The 24,670-nt window shown below is 39.2% G+C and overlaps 1 protein-coding gene across 5 annotated transcripts in view; it reads right to left on the reverse strand.

The window, feature by feature from the left end:
• LPP (LIM domain containing preferred translocation partner in lipoma) overlaps nt 1-24,670 on the reverse strand; it is a 646,157-nt gene that overhangs the window by 141,729 nt on the left and 479,758 nt on the right. For all 5 annotated transcript variants that reach the window (XM_032406922.1, XM_032406920.1, XM_032406921.1 and 2 more), the window contains one exon: nt 11,613-11,739. In XM_032406922.1, the coding sequence (XP_032262813.1) occupies nt 11,613-11,739 (127 nt within the window). The remainder of the gene's footprint in view (nt 1-11,612; nt 11,740-24,670) is intronic.

Consider the following 24,670-nt stretch of genomic DNA (forward strand, 5'->3'; position numbering starts at 1 on the left):
TAATTCTTTTTTCTTCACATCTCAGATGAGAAAGTGGGTTATGATTCATCCTGCACAATCTGAGTCAAAATTCATTTTTGTCTCTTTTCAATTAGTTCTTCTGCATTCCACATTAAAAAGCAAGAGTAGTTTGCTCAGCAAATGAGGACACTGTGGTATGTCTTTGTGTGTTGCTTTCTCACACACAACTGAAAAACATTTTCTGTATCCTCTAATGATATTCCAATAACAAGAGAACACCATAAGAAAACACAACATGCTAATTCAAAGAGAGACAAATACTAACATTAAAAATTCAGAGAGCTTGATTATTACACACTAATCATAAATGGCATAAATCAAGCCATATACTGCACTGGGAAACAATACTAACAGCTCTCAAATTTTTGATCTGTTATGGTTTAGAATGCATTTTCACATCTATTGATTTTACTTAATCCTCACAATATGTATATAAAACAGGAATAATGATCTTCTTTAATCGGTGAAATAAGTGAAACTCAGAAAGGTTAAGAGGTTAAATAAAATTGCTGAACTTTATTTAATAGAGAAAACCTAAATAAAGAATTTGGTTCCATCTCTTAACCTGCCTTGGATAAGTTGGTTTCTTTGGCAATATGATAACTCTAATCTTAAAACTGCCAAAATAAGGTCTTTAGATAATGTGTACCAATATGTTCTAAAGCACACCAGAAATGTAAAATGTCCACAATGTCATATGGATAAGATACAGAACTTATACTCAGATTTCCTGACTCAAAGTCCGGCGCTTGTTTCCTGGTGCCATGTAACAAAAGATGAACTCTTCGTTTTTATGACAGTGCTGTATTATCTATGCTGAAGACCACTGTCACAGTGATGGTTACCAAAATTAACCTCACTTATGTAGGCCAAGTAACATTAGTGAACAACATTACAGACTCAGGACAATCCTTAAACAGTGATGCTAGAGTATCCACCTCAGTAAAGAGTATTCCTTATGTTCTGTAATCCTATTTTATTTTTATTAACTTACAGTTAAAGCTACTGTAAATGCAGTGAACCTTCTCATCAACCTTAAGAAATGAGGAACAGTACTGAGCAGATATAAAATGGTCCAGGAAATATAATTCTTGAGCTAATTTTCCAATTCTTCTATGAAACTCTGAAGCAAGCAATGTTGTAATTTTAAAAAGGACAGTTGTTTTCCTATCCATCTATGTTTTAATGATGTATGAGAGGGCAATACGTGAAAAGTATTGGAAGCAAAAAAAAAAAAAAAAATTAAGGGGCTGAAGGATCCCTATAAATCATGTAGTTCGATCTCCTAATACAAAAGATGAAGCCCCTGGAAAAGGGGCTGGACTAAGATGTCACAGCAAGTCAGCAGGATAGTGTCAGGCCCAGATTCTGGCCCCTGAATGCTTGATTTCTGGCTCTTTACACCACTACCCTGCCTCTTGTGATAACATAATGACTCTAGGTACAAAAAAAGGTTTATTTTGTAAAAGTCAACTCAGTGGGTGACTGAGGCAATTATGTCATCATGGTGTTCCACCAGTTTGTCTTCCTGTTGAGTTACATCCACATTTCTCAATACTTTGAACATTACAGGGTTCATGGATGAGCATTTTAAAATTTGAATATGGTATTTAATTTAATGTGTTGTAAGGAGAAAAAGCAGCACATATTTCAAACTGTAAAATCAAATTGTGGTATTATTGATATGGATGAAGATAAAGTAGGCTAAAAAGTTCATTAATTTAAATAGAAATATTAGGCAAATAATAGTACAGATAGTTCATGTACATGGTAAAAATTATGAAGGTGCCTCCAATTATCACAGAATGGGAGGCTCTGAAGCTATATGATTTCTATGTGTCTCTCTAACTTTGCCATGATCCTAAGGCTAAATAGGAGAGAAAAAGAGGCAGTGGAGGTTAATAGCCATTTTCTAGTACATCGAGCCTACTGCATCCTCTTAGCCTCCTTCAACAAGTCACTCCTGCACAGTGTTTCTGTCTTCTCATTGAAATTTAACACATGATGCTCACTTAAAGATAAGAGTGGAGTTGAGTCCAGGATTCGGACAGATTGAAGGTTTGATGGTTAGAGAACCAACTGAGGTCTGAGCTTAGAGCTGTGTAGTGCTGTAACAAATCTGGGAGAATTTAATACAACATGACTGACATTGGAGTCAGTTAGGAAGAGAATTGGAATAAGGTCATTAATTTGGACCTGCTTCTGGGTCTTCCCAGTTTATTGGCTTTGGATATTTTGTTTGTTTTTCTTTAAAAGGATTCAACTGTATTTGCTGGGAATTCTAGCCACAGATAGTATATTGTCAACCAGTCTACTCCCCAGCAATAGGTCTCTCTTCACGTGAACTCCTGTGACATTTAATCTGGCCCAGGTCAGCTGGTAATAGTGGGAAAAGCCCCTGAACCTGGATGAGAAACAATGTATTTTCCTTTGCCAGTCATAAAATCGGTTCACCATCAAAGCCCTTGGTGCTATAGGCTTTAACAATGCTTTATCTTCTCGGCCATTACGTTACATTCTATTATTTCCCATAGTGTACACTACAATGATTGGTGTATAGTAGGCACTCAGTAAATATTTGTAGATGAGTGAATACATTCAATTAAAAGTACAATAGACGCCCACCAAATAGAACTCCACAGATGTTCAAACAATGGCTTTGCTGACAATTAATTAGTCCTTCTGACAAATCAAATGTCACTTCAGAATCTGGAAGGAGATGATTATCTGTGTGTTTCAGAGACAGTTGTGGGGAAAGAGCAGGTGAGGGGGAAGGAGGATGGTATGGAGGGTAAAGGGAGTAGAGTTCACAGTTATTTGTATTTGTGTGTTGAAGATCAGAAAATGCATAATTAGCACTCGCAGGTTCAGGTCTCAACTCCAGCCACATAGTTCAGCACACAAACATAAACAACCTATGAATTGGAACTTTTTTTTTTGGTCACACAACGTGTGTTCCCGCCAGCTCATTCTCTCCCAGAATGATAAGTCTGCTGTCAGTTATTAGACAAAAAAAAAAAAAAAAAAAGTTTCATTATGAATTAGGAATCTCTTTTCTACATTTTATTCTCTGATGAAGGGAATGATGATCTCAATGTAACTGAATGAGTGGGTGTCTGCTGTTGATACAAAGATCTATAAAAGAGCCATCTGGGTGGTGGTTCACAGCCTGGAAGGGGTCTAGTGCAAGTGAATGACCTTTCACAGCTGGTTGCTATGGAAAACACACATAAACATGCGTTAAGGATATTTCTTTCAATGTGATGCCCTGCTCATCTGACTCAATTAGATTAGAATAGCAGAAAATTGAGGAGTTAAGAGATTGGTCTGGGAACCAAAGACTATAAACCCCACAGTGGGAAATGAGGGAACTTAGAACATCTCAACTATGTAACCCATCAACTGACCAATTTCAATCCTTAATTTTAATAGAAAACGCATGCAAAAGAGATCAAGTTCAAGGTGTCAATTTAATTTTCACTGAAGTTCAATGAATGTAGCAAACGTATCTTACTCTACACATTCTCCAGTACCTTTAAGTGATTAAAAAAAAAAAAAAGGAATGAGGCAGTCTGAATTATAATCCATTGCTCTATCGCTATCTAGTTTGCAACTTAGAAAACTTATTCGTTTCATCATCTCTAACACTGAGGGGATTTTCCTTAGATAGTCTCTGATTCTCTCCAGCTCTAACCTTTTATGATTCCATAAGGTGCTAAATAAATGTCTATTAAACAAATGAAGTATTTTCCCTCTGTAGTTTACTTTATACCATGTCCTGCCACAGGAAATTTGTAATGTCTACTCACAATTTTCATTTATATGTTCATTAATTAATGAAACAAATATTAAACATCTCCTATCAGTCAGGCCTTGTTCTAGAAGTGAAGATGGGATCACAGCAGTGAATGAAATAAACTATTGCCTTCAATCAGACTTTCATTCTAGTGGGGAAAATAGACATTAAATATTACAAATAAGAAATTTGATGAAAATGAAAAAAAAAGATACTAGAATCTCTTCAGGAATTTTGTATTTAAAAATCAAGGAGCTCAGGACATTATATGCACATAGGTCCTAACAAGTCATTGATTTTATTTTATCATTTTTAAGGGCAATGCATATTTCACTTAAGTTTGAATGGGTTCACAAAAATGTCAGGCAAACCCACTTCCTCACCTTTCTGAATAGCCCTGCCATCCCTCTTCGCACTAGCAGAGACTAATTTCTCTTCTTTATTCAGAAAGGAAATTTTGGCCCTAGAGTTTAAAACACTTCCAGCTGTATGACCTTGAATGAGTCATTTGGACTTCAGTTTTCTGGAAAATGAAACATTGCTCTAGATAGTTTCTAAGATTAAATTCTTCTTTATGACACTGTAAGTCCAGGTTCCCAAATCAATGCTTAAAAACACACTATATAGCCAAATTAATTAAAAATTAACGTGTGCTAAGATGAAACACATAAATGCTTAGGATTATTTATTTAGTGCTGTAAACATATATTGCCCCAAGCAAACATCTTACCAGAAATCACTACCACAAAAGGAAATATATCTAATATGTCTCATTAACTAGAAAACATTCTATTCCCATGACCCACAGATACCTTAAACAAAGAGCTGGAGAGAAACAAAACCGAGAAATCCATTTTTTCCCAAATCAATATAACTTTTTCTCTAAGCCACTCATTTTCTAATTTTTCTTCCATTGTGGTTTTTGGGGTTTTTAATTAATTAGGTCATTTTTTTTTTTTTTTTTTTCCCTGAGAAAATAGGATGCTTAAGGCCTCAGGTTCCATCCGTACTAAAGACAACTGCCCACCTGGAGTCATTTCCCAGTTTGTAACTGACAGGAGCACTTTGGAAATTATTTTCTTGGCATAAAATAATAACAAAGAAAAACAAATTACCTAGCACCTCTCAGTTGAGACCCCCTAAGCACTTTTCAAACCAGACACACTGTTCCTTGTACTGATGAGAAAGCTAAAGCATAGAGTATGTTCACTGATCTACCTCCCAGTTTATGACTATCTAGCAACATGGTGGGAAGAGTGTGATGGGGGAGAAAGAGAACAGGATCTGGAGTAGTAGGCCTGGGCCTCACTGAAATGCTGTGCTTCGGGAGCTATGCTTCTGGGATCTCTGACTTGTAGGGATGGGTGGTGGCCCTGGAGAGTGGGGAGTCCCTTCATTACTCAGATCCTGTGTGTCTTCATGTACCAAATGGGGAAAAAAAATACTGTGTTTTGAAGGGCTGCTGTCTAGCTCAAATGATATAACAAGTATGAAAGTGCTTTACAAAATGTTATACAGATGTCAGTTGTAATCACGTAATAGTAATGACAATCTGGGGGTAGAACAAGAAATTGGATGCAAGAGGCTGATTCCCAGGCCAGTTTAGATGCCCAGGGCAGGAGAGCACTTTCCAAATCCAATCTCATTGTCCATGGAAAGCTTGAATACCTATCACCACTTCCCCAGCAGGGGGTTATGGGGCTCAGGCCTGGACTCCTCCAAGAACTTGTCTCTGTCTGCTCAAAATGTTAATTCATTACACTGAACACGAATTCGCTGGCTTCCCAGAACTTGCCTTGCTTTGTTGCTAACTTTGGAGGCATGGATCCCAAGTTTAATTCTTTTCCACATGGTAGTCTTCCAGCAGCACCCGGGCTCCAGGTTTCTTTCCTCCACACCTTCAACCATACCTCAAAGAATGGTGTGTAGCTTCCTAAGCGTCATCGTCCAAGTCCCCCACGCATGCTCACTTATCAACCCATCTTACTAGTATTGAAGACAAATGGACTACCAATCCTCACTGACTGGGGCACTCTTTCTACTCATGGACATTCACTGGACCTCCATGTTGCTCTCAACCGAGAAGATACACAGCACCAAGCACAGTGAGTTAGTTTTATTAATAAAGTAATTACAGCACATGCCCACCCATGCCTTTCTTCTCTTGAGGCCTACCACATGCCAGGCCCTCACTGCATCTTATGTTCCACTTCTGTCCCACTGTCCTAGTTCCCCCAGAACAAACTTCTGGCTTTATGCAAAATTTCCCAATATACCTCAATAACAATACTCAGAGAGAAACAACAACAAAAAAATTCTTAGACAAATGCCAAATTCTGTGAAGAGAATTTACCTAGTGCTGCTCTGAAGGCATAGGGATTCTTCAAATAGCTCCCTAAACAGTTTTGAGACTCACACTCTTCAGTTTTTTTTTTTAAAAGAAGGAATAAGACAACACTATGTAAGCAATGCCAAGATAATTACAGCTTTGTGCTTAAAAATAAGCTGGTAGATATTTTCATTCTATCCTCAGATATATTACAGTTCTCATTTTCAGAGATACTATATTCCAATAGTATTGTCTTGGGTCTTAGGGTCTGCACAACAACAACACCATTATTTTGGGGGAGAACTGTGCCATGTATAAGGGATAGATGTAGAACCTCTCTTACACAAACATATTTTGTCTTTCAAAATGAATGAAAGCACAAAACTTAGAGGCTCTGGGTGTGTCAACCAACATGGAAAACTCTTGGATAAATTCAAAAGACGTGGCAAAAATATCTAGAGACAAACTCAATTTTCCATTACATTTCCCCCCTCATAACTGTCTGAAAAATATAAGCTCCAATCATGACAACTAGCCCTGTAAGCTCCCTAATACTCTGGCAATGATACCTTTCTCCATATTCATCTTAGTAGCTAATTTTAAAATCCTCCCTCTCATTTTAAGTTCTGCAGTTTACCCGAACTTAAAATAATTCATAGTTCATCACCTCTTGTTCTTTCTATACATCTATCCCTGGAACTGAGAATCTCCTTTAGTATAAACATACTTTTCTAGTTGCCCAGGGAAACAGGTTGCTCTAAGATGGAAGCCTTGCTGCAAATGATTTGGGCCAAAGGCCCACTGTCTGGTTATTGAATTAGATGAGAATTTTCTACCTCCAATTTTCTTGTATGTTTCCTTTCTTCTCCCTACAAGATAGTGTTTTGAGGCCCACTCAAGGACCCCACTACCCATGGAAAAAATACTTAGGAATATTCTATAGCCCAATTACATAAGCCTGAATAGATGGAAAATGTTCAGAGCATGAGGGAACTTTGTCTTTCCTTTAAAGATATTGACTTACCCATCTGCTGCATGATGGGTTTCATTCCTTGTGGCAGTATTTACCTAATACTGTAATGCAACAATCCCCGATTTTGATGAAGATAGAAGAGGGAGAGCATGGAAACACTAAAACTAGAACCTTTTTAGAAGAAACCATTAAAAAAAAAAAAAAAAAGCTGAGACTCGGTTGAAGGTTCCCACTTGTAATATTTATCAAGGACTGACCTAAGAAAACAAGATGTGCTGTAGTTATCAGCAATTTGCCTTCTCTCAAGGTCAACAGAAGGGCTAGTCAGCTAACACAGTTGATAGGAAGGTATTGGGTGTGCTGTGATAAAGTATGTATCTGAGCCATGGCAAAAAGCCCATGCTTAGTGCCACATCAGTTAAATCAGGTGTTATACCCAGTGAAAATATATCGCCAGTGACACTGACGTTCCAGCTACACAACTTACAGCCCTGTACACAGATGGTCTCTCACTTGAAGATCATGACATCAGGAGGGAAAGGATGACATGAGGCAGGATAGCCAACTATTGACAAGCTGCAGGAAAAACATATGCCTTTCTATAATGGTAACGGATCGGCATGGACTTGAGATGAGAAGAATGAGTCCAAATGCTGAAACTTATTAGCTACGTAACCTTGAACAAGTCATTCAGCCACTCTGACTCTGTTTCCTCACCTAAAAAATGAAGACATCATCACCAGACCTGTCAGTCAGACTATGACTGTGAATAGAGCTTTTGATAAATATCAGCTCCTATCATCACCACCCTAATGACTACCATCTCATCAGCAGTGGAAAAGGTGTATGTCCAGTAGGAAACAAGGAAACATACACAAGAGAGGGAAATGTCAAAGATGCACTGTAATCATTAAAATATTCAGGTTTAGAAGGCACAGGAATGTAACTCTCTCTACTTCTCCCACCCAAGAAAGGAGTCTTAAAATAATTCATTGGTGAGGCTTCAATACATTTTTGGGGAAGAAGGGTGCCCCGGGTAGTTGTGTAGTAATGGCATCTCTAGCTGTTTTAATCTAAAGTGATTCTGCCCTCCCCACAATAACTATATTTGTATCTGTATCTATAAGTGTAGATCTACTGATTGATCTATCATCTATCTAGACTGTTTCAAAGTTAAGTTGCAGACACGTCACCCTAAATATTTCAATATGTTGCTCCTACAAGCAAGGATATTGTTTTGTAGAACCACAATGCCACTACCATACTCAAGAAATTAACATTGATTTATTATTGAATATATAGCTCATATTCAAATTTCTCTAACCTTGCCCCCAATATTTAATAGTTTTTTTTTAATCCAGAATTCAATCAGGACTCCTGCCTTCTTCTCCAACCTTATTTCCCAATATTCGTTCCTTCCCACGTTGATGATTCACTTTAATGATTTTATTCTGTATCATGTTAAAATTTCCCTCCTCAGAAATGACATTTCTCTACTATCACCCCTCTTCTAAATCTCTATTAGCATACCTTTAAAGACTTAACTCAAAGGCTAACCATTCCATAAACATGTTTCCATTCCTGCCTGGGGATGTCTATTCTCCTATTTCTGAATTCTCAAAGAACTGTGGCTGAACTTCGATTAAGTCACTTGTTACTCTCAGTCTTGTGCTAGGATTAAACACTATCACTCTGTATATATTCTCCATTAGACTATAGGCACCTTTCAAGGTAAGATCCGTGTCTGCCTATAGCCATATGGATCACTTAGCAGAGTAGTTTGCACATTACAGGCACTTGGTAGATATTTTCCACCTAAAGTAAATTTTCCTTAAATAATCCTGGCCTCAATTCATTTTATTCATTCTATATACTCAGAAGAGAATACTCTTCTTCTATTTTCTGTGTAGCCAAAGCTGATCTCCTCCATAAAACCTTTCCTAATTATCCAGCCTAAACTTTTGGAGGTGATGGATATGTTTATTACCTGGATTGTGGTGACAGAAATACAAATGTATACACATGTCCAAACCCACCAAGTTATGGACACTGATTATGTGCATTTGATTTCTGTATATCTCAATAAAGCCAGGGAAAAATTTTTAGAAGAAAAAAAAAGTATAGAGTGGAGTCTGGATTCTAATCAAGTCCTGTAATTTATTAGCTGTTGATGTTGGGCACATTACTTAATATTTCAGTGCTTCAATTTCCTAATATGGAAATAATAATAGCATTTACAGGGTTATATATTTTCTATAAGGATGAAATGAGTTAATTCCTATAAAGTAAATAAAATAGTGATGCCATATTGTAAGCACTCAATAAACATTAATTCCACATTCTCTCTCATGGTTCATAATCCTTATTTGGCAATGATTATTTACCAATTTGTGACTTATGTTCTATTTTCGTGAGGAACTTAAATTTAAATCAGGTATTATTAATTGATTTTTAATAGGCATATCTTATTTTCTTAAATAAAGCATGGGATAACTTTGATCTTTGAGGATATTCTATATGCCAACAACTCTGCTAAGTGCTTTCTATAAATATTTTACTCAATACTCAAAATTTAACAGTATGAGTTAAAGATTATTTCCATACTACAGATAAAGCAAAACAAAAACAAAGATTGAGAGAGCGTAAGCAACTAAGATAGTTCTTGAAGGCAAAGATAATATTTAATTTATATCTGTTTCCCAGAAGGCTTAACACATATTCATTAACACAATTACTGTCTATGTTCAATTTTCTTTATTGCTATGTATTTAGTTGCTATGATATTTGAGGTATTTATTCTTGTTATATTAGTTTGCTTTTTATTTTTAATATACTTTAGTACAGTAACCTTATTTTTTGCTTTTAACATCATCTTTTAAAAAGTTTACCTAAGATTCCAATATAAAACTTTCCCCCACATCAATAACAAGAGCATGATACACTTTTAGTATATTTTAATATAACCAGAGACTTTTAAAAAATATTCTCCATGCATTTGTCCTATCAATTTGTGTTTAGCTTTTAGCTTTGTTGTATTTTGTTGGGAGTAATGCTGTTTCTATGGGAACTTACTAGTGTTGAAAGAAATTCTAGAAAACATTTGCTCTACACTTTTGATTTACCAAGGTGGGAAATGGGGCTCAAGCAGATGGGGAACATTTCACTAATTCTTAGCCAGTCAAAGGCACAGAAAGGACCAGAACCAGAATTCTTTTTTCCCACTGTTGACCTATACCTATATACAAATCAATGCCATGTTTTTCATATCCTATCCCATTCCATCTATGGTGTGGCTTTGGACCAGTGCCCTCAGTTCACCTGTTATTACACATTCCCAAACAGGGAGCAAGGGGAAGACATGAAAATAGTAAATATTTGAAGAAGTGGAAGCTCTGTGTAATGTTTCCACCTCTATGTCTTTGCTCCTGCTCCCTCCCCCCGCAAATATAATCTCCTTTCTCTACATGTCCTTCAAGTGATGCTACTCAAACTGCGGTCCATGGATGGGGATCTAAGAAATGTCTATTACCCTGCAATGAGACAGAGTACAAAAACAGAGAGGGAGGTAACACTTCAATAGGGTAATTTATTCCTGTTAAATCTCATAATGGTAAAACTTGGCCTTCCATTTTGTATTCTCTTTATTTCATTTTCTTAGTAATTAATTTTAATTGTGCTCTATACAAATTTTGGCCTCCAACAGATTGGGGAGGAAATAGTTTTTATCACAGAAAATTTGGGAGGTACTGATTTAAAAGGCCCAGGTTCAGGTGCCACCAGTTTCTTTATAAGGCATTCCCGATGCTCCTGATGAATAGAGCTTTTAAATTTTATAATATCTCACATAAGCCTCTCTTATGCCTCTTACAGCTTTCTACCAAGATTAGTAATTATTCATGTGTTTTTTCTTATCTCTTCTGAATAATTACAACCTCCCCGAGGACAGGTTATGTATCCGTAACACCTCATAATTGACATATAGTTCATAAATTCACATTACCCTCATTGACTGGATGGAATAACCATTCATAATTATTCACAGATTTGGAGGGGAGAATGTTGAAAAAAATACAACAGGAACATCGTTTCCCAAACTTGCATAGGGGAATAATTGAGAGTGCAGAATTTAGACCCTATTCACTTCCACATTTTGTATATAAATATTTAGACCAGCGAGGAACCTGAACACATACAGAAACCCTATTTCTGCCTAAGGAGAAGCTTTTAAGTTGTCATAAATTTGTTTTAAAATCACATTTGTATCTCAAGAAACTGCACAGTACCCTTGCACTTTTAGTATGAGCTAAACAGATACCACAATTACGGCAGTCTCACAAACCGATTTCCAGAGCACTCTGTTGTGTGCAGATGCACACCAACTCCAATGCACCCAGCCTCAAATCCTTTACCAGTGGAGTTGATAATACTCTTAATTAATAATTAAGAAAAACAGAAGGCATTTACTTCAGAAACAAGCTCTAGGCCCCACTCACCAAAGTATTCATCAGCAGGTGGATTTTCCATATCATACAGCATCTTCTTGGTCAGGTGTTCAAGCTCATCTTCAGGGCGGAACGAGGGGGGGACAGCTGGAGGCCCCATGGAACCTGTTTGTCCACCCTGCAAGGCAGAAGACACATAGTTCTTTAAGTACAATCTAGACAATCAAGACAATCACACAGTATTTGCATTGTAGGCAAAAAAGTACTGGACATGGCTATTAAGAGATCTGGGGTTTACAATCAGTTTTATCAGTTCTTCAGGGTCTGACCTGGGACAAACCATCTTACAGGATCCACTTCTTATCGAGATGAGTCATCTATTGGGCTTTAGAAATCCATGTTTACAACAGTAGGGATTCATTTCATTCAACAATTGCTAAGCAGTCACTATGTACCGGTTGTATATTTATAAAAACAAGATATGTTGATTCTCTCCCCTCCCCGACTTAAGGAATTCACGGTCAAGTGAGAGATTCAGGTCCTTCAATAATTAAAGATAAAGCAACTATAGAAAGTGCACAACAGGGGTACATAAAGGGAGCTCTCCTGAAGCCTGAAAGGAAGAATTCCAGAGGAGAGGCAGATACAGACTAGGACTTACTTACTCAGCTAAAGGGCAGGAAACTTACAGGTGGAAGTTTTTTACATTCAGGTGAGAAAAAGGCCAAGTGGCATAGGGGCTCCTGGCAGTTGAATATTTCTGCACCATGTATAAAACTTGAGGTAGGAGATGAGATGGGTCTTATGGGACACAGGGGTGCAGAAAGTGAATGACCCTGTGTTCCAGTTAAGGAGGTTGAGTAGCTTCTCCCCGTAGGACTACAAACAGCCACGTACCAAATGGGGAAGGTACATCAATAGCACTGATACTGGATTGGTGTTTAAATAGGTGGATGAGCCAGAATTATAGCAATGTCAGGGAATCAAGTGTCAGGGGAAAGATTACTTGAGACGTTCAACCAAGAATCTGAAGTATGTAGAGAAAGAAGGAAGGCCAGGCGCCAGATGTAAAATAGCTTTTGCACTATGTAAATAAAAGGGAACTTATTATTGTATTTCCCTTTGCCTATATTATAGTTTTGCCCATTTCCAATATCACACCCCAGCATCTTTATTCAAAGTGCTTGTAACAGAAAAAAACTTACAAAAAGTTAATAATGACATCCACAATAGCTGATGGGGAGAGCTGAGATTGTGAGGATGTTCTTTCCTTGATGCTTATGCATTCTTAAGTTGTTGATCAAGAGACTCTCCTTTCATGAACAGTTTACAAGAATCAGTTCAACAAAACCTGAAGCTGCATATTCATTCACCTATTATCCATACTATAGCAAATGTGTTCTTGGATGTGAAAATCCTGTAAAGTATAAATCCCTGTACAAATGTTTTATCCTCACTACCAACATTTATTTCCACCACTCCAAGATGCATATTAATTATTTGTGTGATGTCTGAGGCATAAAATGCCTTCTACACATATGTGAAGTTGTTAATTGGCACTTACTTTGGACTTTTCTCTGTAGTTATTTTCCAATTTTTTAGGTTTTTAAAAAATGGATAGAAAGTTGGAATACAGACATACAGAAGGCCAAAAAAGGCCAAGAATTTTTTATGTTGGTTATTAATCTTACCCTGGGTTTTTATTTCATTGTTGGGCAATTTGGATTGGAGAATGGACAGCAGTGAGCAAACTATGACATGTGGCTAGTGACAAAGACAAAAAATAGAGCTGCATGCCGAAATCTCTTATTCATTGTGAGATAAGGAAATCTGACACCCAAAAAGATCAGTGCAGAGCTAGTTATGATAAACCCAGCACAGGGGCCCATCCTAGACTCATTTATTCAATAAACATTAAATGTTCAATGGAAGGCCTCCTCTAAAGTGCAAATAACATTTGAACATTCGATGAGTGATTTGCTAGTAATATTAAATATTCAATGGCACAGATGTTATCCACTTCTAGGAAAATTTTGCAGAAATAATCATAAAATTATATGACCAAGGCCAGTCACAGGAACTATATGTGGAAAAAGAAGGAACCAAAAGTAACAGTGTAACTATCTGTCCATGGGTAAGAGGTTACTTAAATGGACAATGATAGATACATACAATGGAATGTGAACAGGTTTTAAGAGAACATTATAAATCTATCTGTATAAGTATGAAAAAAGATGGTGTAGCCATGCTATCAAAGGAACAGATCCAGTGATAGGATGGGAAATCTAAATGATGGCCCCATTTTTGAAAAGTAAGTACAGTTTAATTATCTACTGTTCTCTATATAGGGAGGGAGAAGAGTCTGAAAGGACATATACTCCTGTGTTAAAGGGGATCATCTCTGGGTTTGGAATCCTGAGGGCCTTTTAATTTCTAAGTTTGTGTTTCTTTTACAGTATGTAATTCGACTTTTGCAATCCATGAAATACAACTTTTCAAATGCAATGAATTCAAGTGATAAAGATAGGCTGGATACTAGCAAAGCCCTGGAATGGGCTAACCCAGGTCAAGGGGGAGCTCTGAGAGGAGCAAAAGGCTGAAGGTGGGACACAGTTGGGTGTGAGTGGGGAAAAATGCAAGTGGTTCTGTGTTTAAAACTGAAGAGATGAGAGAAAGGAAGGGCCAGCTCGTGACTGCCATGCCATCCTGGGCACTTGGGTCTTTTCTAGGGGCCAGGGGCTCTAGGCCCTGTGTGAGACCACAGGCAACTCTGAACATCTGATGCACTCAACTCCCTTTTGGCAGAGACTGGTATTCATAAAAAGACACACCAAATTTACTTACAATTTCAGGAAGCTCACAGGCTACAGGGAACATATCTAAAGACCCTCAGGTAGGAACGTCCAGGCAACAGAAACCTAAGTGGGGACTTTCAGCAGGAAGGGGAGCTCATCAGATTAGAAAGGTCTCTCTGGAGTGGAGGGAGGATGGGAGAGCTATGAGACTGGAATGAGGTGGTGAGGTGGGAAGCTTATCTTAAAACATTTGTGGCCAGAGAGTGAAGGAACATACTGTGTGGCAGCGGCATGAGAGTTGGAGACAGAGGTTTAACTCTGGCAATGGCTTGGTGTCCTTAGAAGACCTTGTGAACTCCTCGTCACTTCAGATTTCCTTCTGTAAAACGGGCTTGTCAACGCCACCTCACAGTCTCTGTGAGGATTAAAATTAAATTGTGGGGCACCTGGGTGGCTCAGTAGGTTACACATCTGACTCCCAATTTCAGCTCAGATCATGATCTCAGGGTTTTGAGATGAATCCCTGTATTGGGCTCCATGCTCAGTGGGGAGTCTGCTTGAGATTCTCTCTCTCCCTCTCCCTCTGCCTCTCCCAGTGTGATGCTCTCGTTCTCTCTCTAAAATAAATAAATAAATCTTAAAAAAAAAAATCAGAGAGCTTGCATCTCATGCTGTAGAGAGCTTAACTGCCTCCTCAAACCATGGTAACAAAGGGATTCTCTTTGGATCCCAACCCACCTCTGAGGGAGGGGATAATCCCAGTTCACCTGACAGAACTGAAGACAAGGATGGAAAAATGACCTACATCTTGTTTTCTAGGCTTACAATAAGGAGAGAACTTAAGCCCCAAATAGGCTGTCATCTGACTCCAAATGCCATGCATTTTTCCGACCAAACACTGCTTCCCATGGAGAAAGTGGAGACATGTATGAAATATTACCTGTAGTAATAATGGCATTGGCTGGTTTAATTTAAATCAACAATTATTAAGGAAACCCTGATCATTCCTGCTCCCAGTGTTAGGGCAGACCCTCAGGGAATGGACACGGCTTATCATGGTCTGGGCCTCCTGTATCTGCTTCCCTTTTAACATCAAGAAAGGCAGCAAGAAGGCCAGCCAGGTGCGTCCTTTGCCAGCAATTTCGATTCTACCCTTAACACTTACGTTACAAGTAGAGGTCCTTCTTTCAAAGTATTTACACTGTCAGGACTTCACAGATTTTAAGACAAATATATCATTCCTTTTATTCTCCAAATACTTCCTATTTGCTTGCGATACGGTTTCTGAAATAACATATTTGAAAAGGTGTTTTCCTTTTCTTTTACATTCTAATCCCATATAAATGCTAACCTTGGATTCCTGGTTTTTCTTATGAGGAAGGACCCCCAAGAGAACATCTCTTCCAGAGTTTGTGAATGTTATTTGGCCATAGAACGCCCCCTGGCCTCTGCCCCCAAACAGTGCACAAAACTGAACATCCATGGAAAACAAATTGCTAAAAACACAGGGTCCTCAGTGTCCGCATGTCTCTCACATGAAGGAAGACACAGCCCAGGCCTTTCTTTGAGGTTCAAGTCCTTTAAGTACTTTAGGGCTTTTCTCCCTGGGGTGAAGAGACCCCTCTTCATTTCTCTTTCTCAGGAGTGTTAGAGACTCTACACGTCCTAAGAAAAGGCAGGCAACTGTCCAATGTATCTCTTAAACAAGCAGCTTCCAGCATTGTGTCTGGGTAATAGAACATGATTGAAAATTTGTGGGGTGGGGGCCGGGAAGGGATGTGTTGCTTTCTTTTGTTTGTTATTTCTTCAAACGCAGAGATGTGCACAGGATCAGCAGTATAGTTACTGTGGCATCATAATAATTCCTTGCATTTCTGTGATGCTTTGCAGGGTGCCTGTTTTCACATCCCCGTAATCCAAATGTTTATGCAACAGCCCCGTGTAACAAGTAATCTTCCTTTAGGGTGAGCAAGGTGAGGCCCAGAGAGGGAAAGTGAGCAGCCTGGCATCTAGGACCAGCCCTGAAAATCAGTGGAGTCCTGACTGCCACCACTGTGCTGAGTCGGGCATGCCCCAACGACACGGCAGTGGCTGGCTCTCAGTGCCCGGGGCATCTACATGCCCTTCTACTCCATTCTTCCAGAGCGACTTGGATTTTTTTCGGAGTAGAGGTCTACTGCTAAATAGTGAAACGAAAGTCCTGCAAAGCAAATATAAACAAAGCCTCGAGCCTTTTCTAAGAAAAAGACATTCTTCTAAGTATCAATATTAATCACTAATAGGTATGTTCTTTGAAATACCTGAAACTCCTAGAAGGGGCAAAACGCACTGTATGGCCTACAGATGAGTTACTGAGAAATGAATTTCAGAAGACTGCTTCAAAATTCTCTTAAACATGCCTTCCTAAGAAATTGCCAAGGGGCGCCTGGGTGGCTCAGTCATCAAGCGTCTGCCTTTGGCTCAGGTAATGATCCCAGGATCCTGGGATCGAGCCCCGCGTCGGGCTCCCTGCTCGGCAGGAAGCCTGCTTCTCCTTCTCCCACTCCCCCTGCTTGTGTTCCCTCTCTCACTGTGTCTCTCTCTGTCAAATAAATAAATAAAATCTTAAAAAAAAAAAAAAAAAAGAAATTGCCAAATGCCGGGCACTATCATTTTAAACTCAAATTATTCCTGATTCCCCCACCCTGACAACTCACAGTTTAGGAAGAAAGAGACGTGAAAATAGAAAAGCACAATAAAGTGTAAATACTAAAACACAGGGATGAATTCAGTGATCTGAGATGGGAGAAGGCTATCACTAAAGCTATTACCTCTTAGTTTGATCTTGAAGGATAAGTTGGATTTCAACAAATGAAAGAAAGAAAGAGAGAGAGAAGACAAGACATTCTAAAAATAGCATGTATAAAAGAACATGCATATTAGAAAAAAAAATGTGAAGAAATAGGGGAGGAACAGAGCTAGATGAGGCTAGAGAAATGACCTGTGGTCAATGTCAAGACTGTTGTCGGCAACACAGAATCATCAGGAGATTTAAAACCGGGTGTTCACTCTATCAAAGTCACGTTATTGAAATATACATATTGGCAACATCTTCGAACACCAAGTCTAATGACGCCTTAAAAAATGCAACCAGATAGCACAGTACTTGTGAGCAATTTAATGGCTAATATGCTTAAGGACTCCGATAGTTACTAAGTGAGGCAGAGACTGCTAACTGCTCTCCAAAATCGATTTCCTCCTCTTTCTGGGCACACAGCTGGACTCCACTCTCCCTTGCAGTTAGATGTGGCCACGGGAGGCACAAGAAAGGAGAAGCATACTCTGTGGACAGCTATCCACTGCCCAGGCTGGTCTTTCTCAAATTGCTCTTCAAGGGAGACTGGGAAGAAATATGCTCAAAGGTTAATGGTTGAAAATGATGGGAGAGTGGTTTATATTCCTTCTCTTTATATTTTCCTTTATGTCCCCTTTTTTATAATAAAAAAAAATTTTCCCCCCCCAAAAAACACTTTTTTTTCTTGACACAAAAGTGTCAGAAAATGGAAAATGTCCAAGCATCTGCAATTGGTTCCTCTTTGTCATGATTCTTTTCTTGCTAGCAGCCCAGCTTATAATATTCTGGGGAAGGCTTATCATGAATACTGTAGCCAAATTTGGATCTAGGTCCCAGGTAAAAGTTATGGGTGAGACTGTGTAAAAATCAGGACTGTTTCTGCAAACAAAGTGAGTATGGACAGAGTCCTCTGTGAGCAAGGGAACTGCCAGATTAAGAAGAACACAAATAAGGATATCGTCATATTTATATATCACTTGATGGTATTTGAAGGGTTTTATATATTCTTACATAGGAACCCATAAGCATAGAGGGACCTATTTATCTCTCTAATCCGTGTTCTGCCTTTAACTGGTCCAGTAATTTTGATCAAATCATTTCTATTCCCCGAGCCTTAGTAGCATTCTGTGCAAAATGATGTGTTCAAAGATTCCTTTGATTCTACCCTATCTTATTTTTGTGCCTGTAATATGCAGGGCACATATCATTACAGATATTTATAGGGAAATCACAGATAATTCCTATTTTCGGGTACTTTGTAGTCTATAAAAACAGACACACACTGAGTAAGTGGAAACATCATCATTAAAGAGATTTCCATTTACAGGAGGATTTAAACTACTTGTCAGCATCCCCTGAAACAACCTAGAACTTCATTCAGCATTCTGAATCTGAGTAAGTGGCTGGCAGGTCACAGGGTTTCTTCAGCCTACTGAACTTTCACTACATGTGGTGCATGAAAATCAAGAACAAAGGTTCAACACTCTATCCAACCACCACCCCTCCTTGGGTGGAGAAAGAATTTCCCCAGCCCTCCTAAATACAAAAGGAAGCACAGCAAACAGCCTGCACCGGGGGTACAAACTGAAGACCCCAAGGAGAACACCTACCACCTTGAATCTCTTTCACCACCAATTTAACTATTTAAATATATGTGTTAAGGATCCATTTTACAAAATGGCGACCCACCCTCTGTCATCATGTCAGCCTCTTGAGTTACTCTGATTCTGACCTCACAGTGGGTCCATTTTTCTCCTGCGAGTCCTTACCCACCACCCTTTGCCTAGTTACAAAGTGCTAGATAAGTTGAACTTAGTACAAATCTGAACCTTACCAGAAAAGCACCGCCCCAGCAGATAAACACTGGGAAAAGACAGCCAAGATATTCAGAGAGATTACATGATAATGAATACTCTATCACTCGGGGACCAGAGCTGCTCACTTTTCTTGTCCATTTGTAATGATGTACAAGAGGTTCCTTCTCTCAGAGGGAAAATAACTTCAATTATGTGTTCTTGAAAAAAGAAACATTGAAATTATCTTCTTTCAAAAGGTAGAATTAGCCCCATTTTGGAGCTGAAAGCCTGCCAGAAAAAAATATATTTCTGATATTTTCCTTCTTTTTTTTCCCCTTCTATTTAACTATGTCAAGTTTGCAGTTTGCAATTTCCTGAGGCTGCTTCTCCTTTCTGACTCTCACTGAATTATCATACTCTACTCTCAACGTCTCACTTTTAATGGAAGGAGCACCCTTTCAGGCCAAGGGCAGAAGATTTGCTGCATACCCACTCTGCTTTGGGTTAAAAGCAGTGGGCCACAGGGAAGGAAGGGGTTGGATGAACTGCCTCTTAACAACTAGAAACCCATAAATGGATACTCCTCACAGCTGCAGGGGAGCAGAAAAGTGTGCTCTTAGTTCTCCTATTCTGAAGTTCCATTTTCTTGGAGAATGAATGGTAAGGCCACAAAGAAGAAGACCCAGAAATGTTGACTTGAAAAAGTTGATTCTAGCTTTGAAACCCATTCCAGTTAGTTTTCAACATTCAAAAGCTTTATTTTCTTACAACCTCTTTTTCATATTCTCTTTCCTGTGCCATGCATCGATGCCTCTAAATCACCTTTCTTCAGCCAAATTAGGAGTCACAGCCAAGGATGGATGATTCTGAATTATAGCGTGGTAGATGTCACTGCAGCGGGAATCAGGGGAATTTACTTGGCGTCCACTAAGGGGTCGTGTGTTGTTTGCACACAGGGAGCGATGGTGATGTAGGCTGAGCAGAGAGCAAGGTGGCCCCTCTCCACACTCACCACTCTCAGTCAGGTAGCCTCCAGAGTGCCTGGGCATGGAGCATGCTGGTTCCCAGGCCTGACGTCTGGGGCACCGTTTCAGTTCCCTGGTGTTTGTTTCTCTATTATGGATTTTCTCATCCCGCAACTGGAAGTTAATAATATCTAATTCATATGAGGAACCTTTGTAAAATATTAAACATCACATAAGTGGCAGTTCTAATTACCAGGAGGGACAGCTTACAAACCACTAACAAAGATGATTTTCTTCTTGGAAGTGGGATGTCTGCAGAGTATATAGAGCTCTCTCTTGAGCTCTATATTTGCTGATAGAGCACTTCAGCGAAGTATATCTCAATTTCACCCTAACTGTTTTAGCAAGAGATGGAATCACTCTGAGTTCTTTTAACTACACACCTTGAAATATACAACATTTGGTGGACATACACCTTGCTGGCTCTCCAAATGGTCAACCGCCCCACATTCTAGACTTTGGCACCAAAAGATAAATTGTACAGCAGGGCTCTCATGTTTGGCTCTTTGGAACAAGGTAGCCTCCCTCATGCTTTCCTGCCGCGATGAATTTCAGGCAGAAAAGGCACCACTACAGATGCTGTCCCACCTGGTAGGTAAGAAGTAGGAACGGTGAGAGGCAGGAAACCCAGAGCCTCAGCGTTAGGGAGAAGTGAGTCCAAAGATCTCTTGCCAACCGACGCTACAGCTCCCACGTCAGTGCTCCCAGGCAGCCCTCCTTAAGGGAGAAAGTGAGTTGCCTCTGTGGGGTGGTAAGATCTCTCTCATTTCACTCCCCTCTTATATACACTGTTTCCACCCAAGGCTAAAAGAACCTATTTCTACAATACACTAGCTAAAACCCACATGTTTTTTCACTCCCATAATCAGGCCTTCTGTATGTTATGCCTAAGGGATTGGCTGTAACAAAGGCAAGACAATTACATTATTTCCATTGGAAGGTTTCACCTCAATGAGACACAAGATATAAAAGTTTGATTAAGGGAAGGAACTGTCCTTCAAGGTTGTTTTCAAACTAAACCAGGTCTTGGTCTTCGCTGTGCCCCACTAGTCAGTGCCTGGCTATGACTTTTGAGAAAACCTTTCATCTTCATATGGTTGCCTGGAACAATGGAAAAAGCTAGTTTCTCCAACAGTGGGAAGAAACATCTTACCCCAACACACTCTCCCACAGAAAAGCCATCCTCAACCAGAAGCCACATTCTCATAAAGCTGTATCAGACACCACAGTGTGCCTCCTATCAGGGCTCCTTCCTTGACTGTGGTTCTAATCCACTGTGTTCAAAATGGGGTTTTAGCAATTCCTTATCATTATTTGGACTGTCTCATAATTCTTGCCATTATCATGATATCATAGTTCTTGCCGTTCTCAAGATATTAAAATAGTACACCTAATAATTACAGATGTATAAAAACATATACGTGAGAGTGCCCACATGTGTCTATGTGGGTAGGTATAAAAAAAGCAGATACTAGAGGGAAATATACCAAAACAGCTCATGCTCGGATGGTGGGATTATGAGTAATTTAAACTTTTGCCCAGTAATTTTTAAATTATCCTCATTGAATATAGTAAACATGGATGACCCTTAGAAAATAATAAGTAGACTTTATAAAACATGGGATTTCTGTCTTTTCTTTAGTATTTTCACATATGAAGCCAGAAGGGAATGGAGAATCTAAGGTGGGGACAATTTGTTGAAAAAAATAAGAGCACCTAGATTTTCAGTCCTGATAGACACAGGAACACTTTCCTACTATACAAGCTGTTTCTATCTAGTGGGCTTGACAGATGCCTGAACGTGACACAAGACACTGAAATAACATGCAAATCAGTTTTTCGGTTTTAATATGCAAATATGACGCTTGGCACATCACTTTCCATGGCTGAGGTAAATTGCTGTTTTTGAGTTTTTCGTGGGAAATGCACGCCAGCCAACAAATGGTTAACTCCCCATATTTCACCTAACACAAGGTGGTTTTCATTTGAGTCAGAAAGCTTCTTGCTCAGCGATCCACAGCACTTTGGATGCAAAGAAAGGGCATGTGTTCTGCTCAGTAACAAACCCACCGGCAGCGAACACGCATGCCCTCCGACAGACGCACCGATCACATTGGATTTCTGGGCCTTGGCGGGGAGGCAGGCAAAGTGTCTCCGTGAGAATCACAGAGACAAAGTTTTTTGCTTGACCCGTGAAAATCAAATCAAAGTAATTCAACATTGTGAGAAGATTAGCTTCTGGCTGGAGACAAAGAAGAAGGAGTCAAAAGTCCCTGCTTCTAAGGAATTCGAGCGGTGTGGAAAACTGTAGCCTCTGGTGAAATCTACATTAAATTATCCACAAATACTAGTAATTAGGTATTAAGGCAATCATCAAGATAATTGAGAGACACCCAGTTCAAGGAATTCATAATCCAGTCAGGCAGTCAAGGCTCACGAAGGAGAAATACAAGAATGAAGCAAAGCGTTGACTGTTGATAGTAGTCAGTATGGCTTAGATGCCTGAGAATATAGGCTCTAGGGGCGACCTACCTGCTTGGGTTCAAATCCCACATCCTCTACTTACCAACAGTGTGACCTGGGGCAAGATGTTTCAATTGACTAAATATGTGTTGCCTAAATCATAAAATGGGGTCAATTGGGTTTGCCTCATGAGTTCAATGAGAAGGTCCATGTAACTCATTTAGCTGCTTGCACTAATTAAGAAATTATTATTATCCTTAAACATAGGCTATGCTATATAAATATCATGTGAACAGATCAATGCATAATATGGATTCAGAGGAAAGAGAGGTGACAGTGGACTAGAGCAGACCAAAAACATTCCAAGAGGATCAGGGGGCTTGATTTTAGGACTTGAGGGAAAGAGAGAAAACACTTTGTAGTTCTATTGTCCTTTACAGCCAACAAAGAACCCCGGTATAACACTCACGCACACTAGATTTCAGTTAATGCTTCCCAAAGCATGAGAGCATGTTTTCTGTACCAAGAAACAAAACAAGTTAGTGGTTTAAGTGACTATGTTAAGTGACTTAGCCAAAATCACACCCATAATAAGTGGCAGAGCCAGGAGTTAAACATGAGTCTTCTGATCCAAGCTCAGTGTTTTTCCACTAATTTACAGCTGCCTCTATATATTCATTTAGAAATATGAAACTTACATGATCTATCATAAAGGTTAATCAAGACAGTCAACCTCACTGATTAAAGCATGATGCTAATTATATCAGAGGTTGGAGACCAATGTGGCCCCTTCTACTTTCAGAAACATTGATTGTGGTGTAATGGAGAAAGTGTGGGCTTCAGAAGCAGACAAAGCTGGTGCAAATACCAAGTTATATCGCTTCTTTTGTATAATATTTTTTTAAACGTCTTTTAGCATTAGCTTCTGCATCTGTAAATGGGGTTAGGGGGCAGGCAGGAGAGAGGGAATGCCCCATGTCAGGGCCACTGTGACTAATACCTAAAATGGTACATGGTGTGTGCTAATATTTAACAGCGGCTCATGACTTGTATTAAATGCTCACAAACAATCTGTCACATCTGAGCTACGGATGTCTTTCAAATGTGGCAGTGAAGATGGATCAGGGAATATGAATGAGTCAGTGTCATTCATCGGTACGGTGGCAGAGGGAAAAACGAGCACACTCTGATGTGAATGTAAAGACCAGCAGCTTTCTTATTGCTAACTGATCATCAACCATGATTCACATAATAGTAATTCTCTTGAAGGAATATCCCTCTCCATAAACTCTGAAAGACTGAAATGCATAAGGGTTTAATTTATAATATTTACCAATTTATAACTGACAAGACTGAAAATAAACAAGAACACTGAGTGTTCAGCAGGGGCCAAGCAATGTTCAAAATATTTTACATCAACTCATTTACTTGTCACAGCCACCCCATCAGATGGTTACTATTCTGATTTTACAATAGGGTGATCCTCACGGGAACTGGGAATTTGGGATTTGAATCTCGTCATCAACTCCAGAAAGTACACACTTAACCATCACACAAACTGTCTCAGCTGCTTGACCCATCTGCAACTTATTAGAGGGATTTTATGACTTCTTAGGGGAATTTTTTTTAAAGATGTGTTTATTTGTTTTAGAGAGAGAAAGGGAGTGCAGGGCGGAGGGGCAAAGGGAGAGAGAAAGAGAGAGAGAGAGAGAGAGAGGGAGAGAGAGAATCTCAAGCAGACTCCGTGCTGAGGGTGAATGCAGAGCCTGATGTGGGTCTCAATCTCAAGACCCTAAGATCAGGATCTGAGCCAAAACCAAAAGTCAGATGCTTAACCGATTGAGCCACCCAGGCATCCAGATTTTTTAGGGGAATTTAATCATATATTACAAAATCCTGAACTATCAAAGGAACCTTTCTTAAGCACAAATACTACATTTTATGATGTAATATTTCCTCCTTGTAGAAAGATGGCAACTGAGAAAAAAAATAGCAAACACCCTGGGTAATCCTGCCGCAGATGGACTGAGTACAGGACTTTGAGAGGCATGGTCAATTTTGAGATCTTCACTCACGATTTAGTGGGAGAAGTAGAACTGCCCTTCGAAAGATGACTTACTTAAAAAAAGAAAAAAAAAAGACTACTTACTTCCTCAGTCTCCGATACAAGCTGGCGTGTTAATGGCAAATCTTAAAA

This window comes from Phoca vitulina, unplaced genomic scaffold, assembly GCF_004348235.1.
Source record: "Phoca vitulina isolate PV1807 unplaced genomic scaffold, GSC_HSeal_1.0 scaffold8, whole genome shotgun sequence".
In the NCBI taxonomy this organism is placed as follows: Eukaryota; Metazoa; Chordata; class Mammalia; order Carnivora; family Phocidae; genus Phoca; species Phoca vitulina.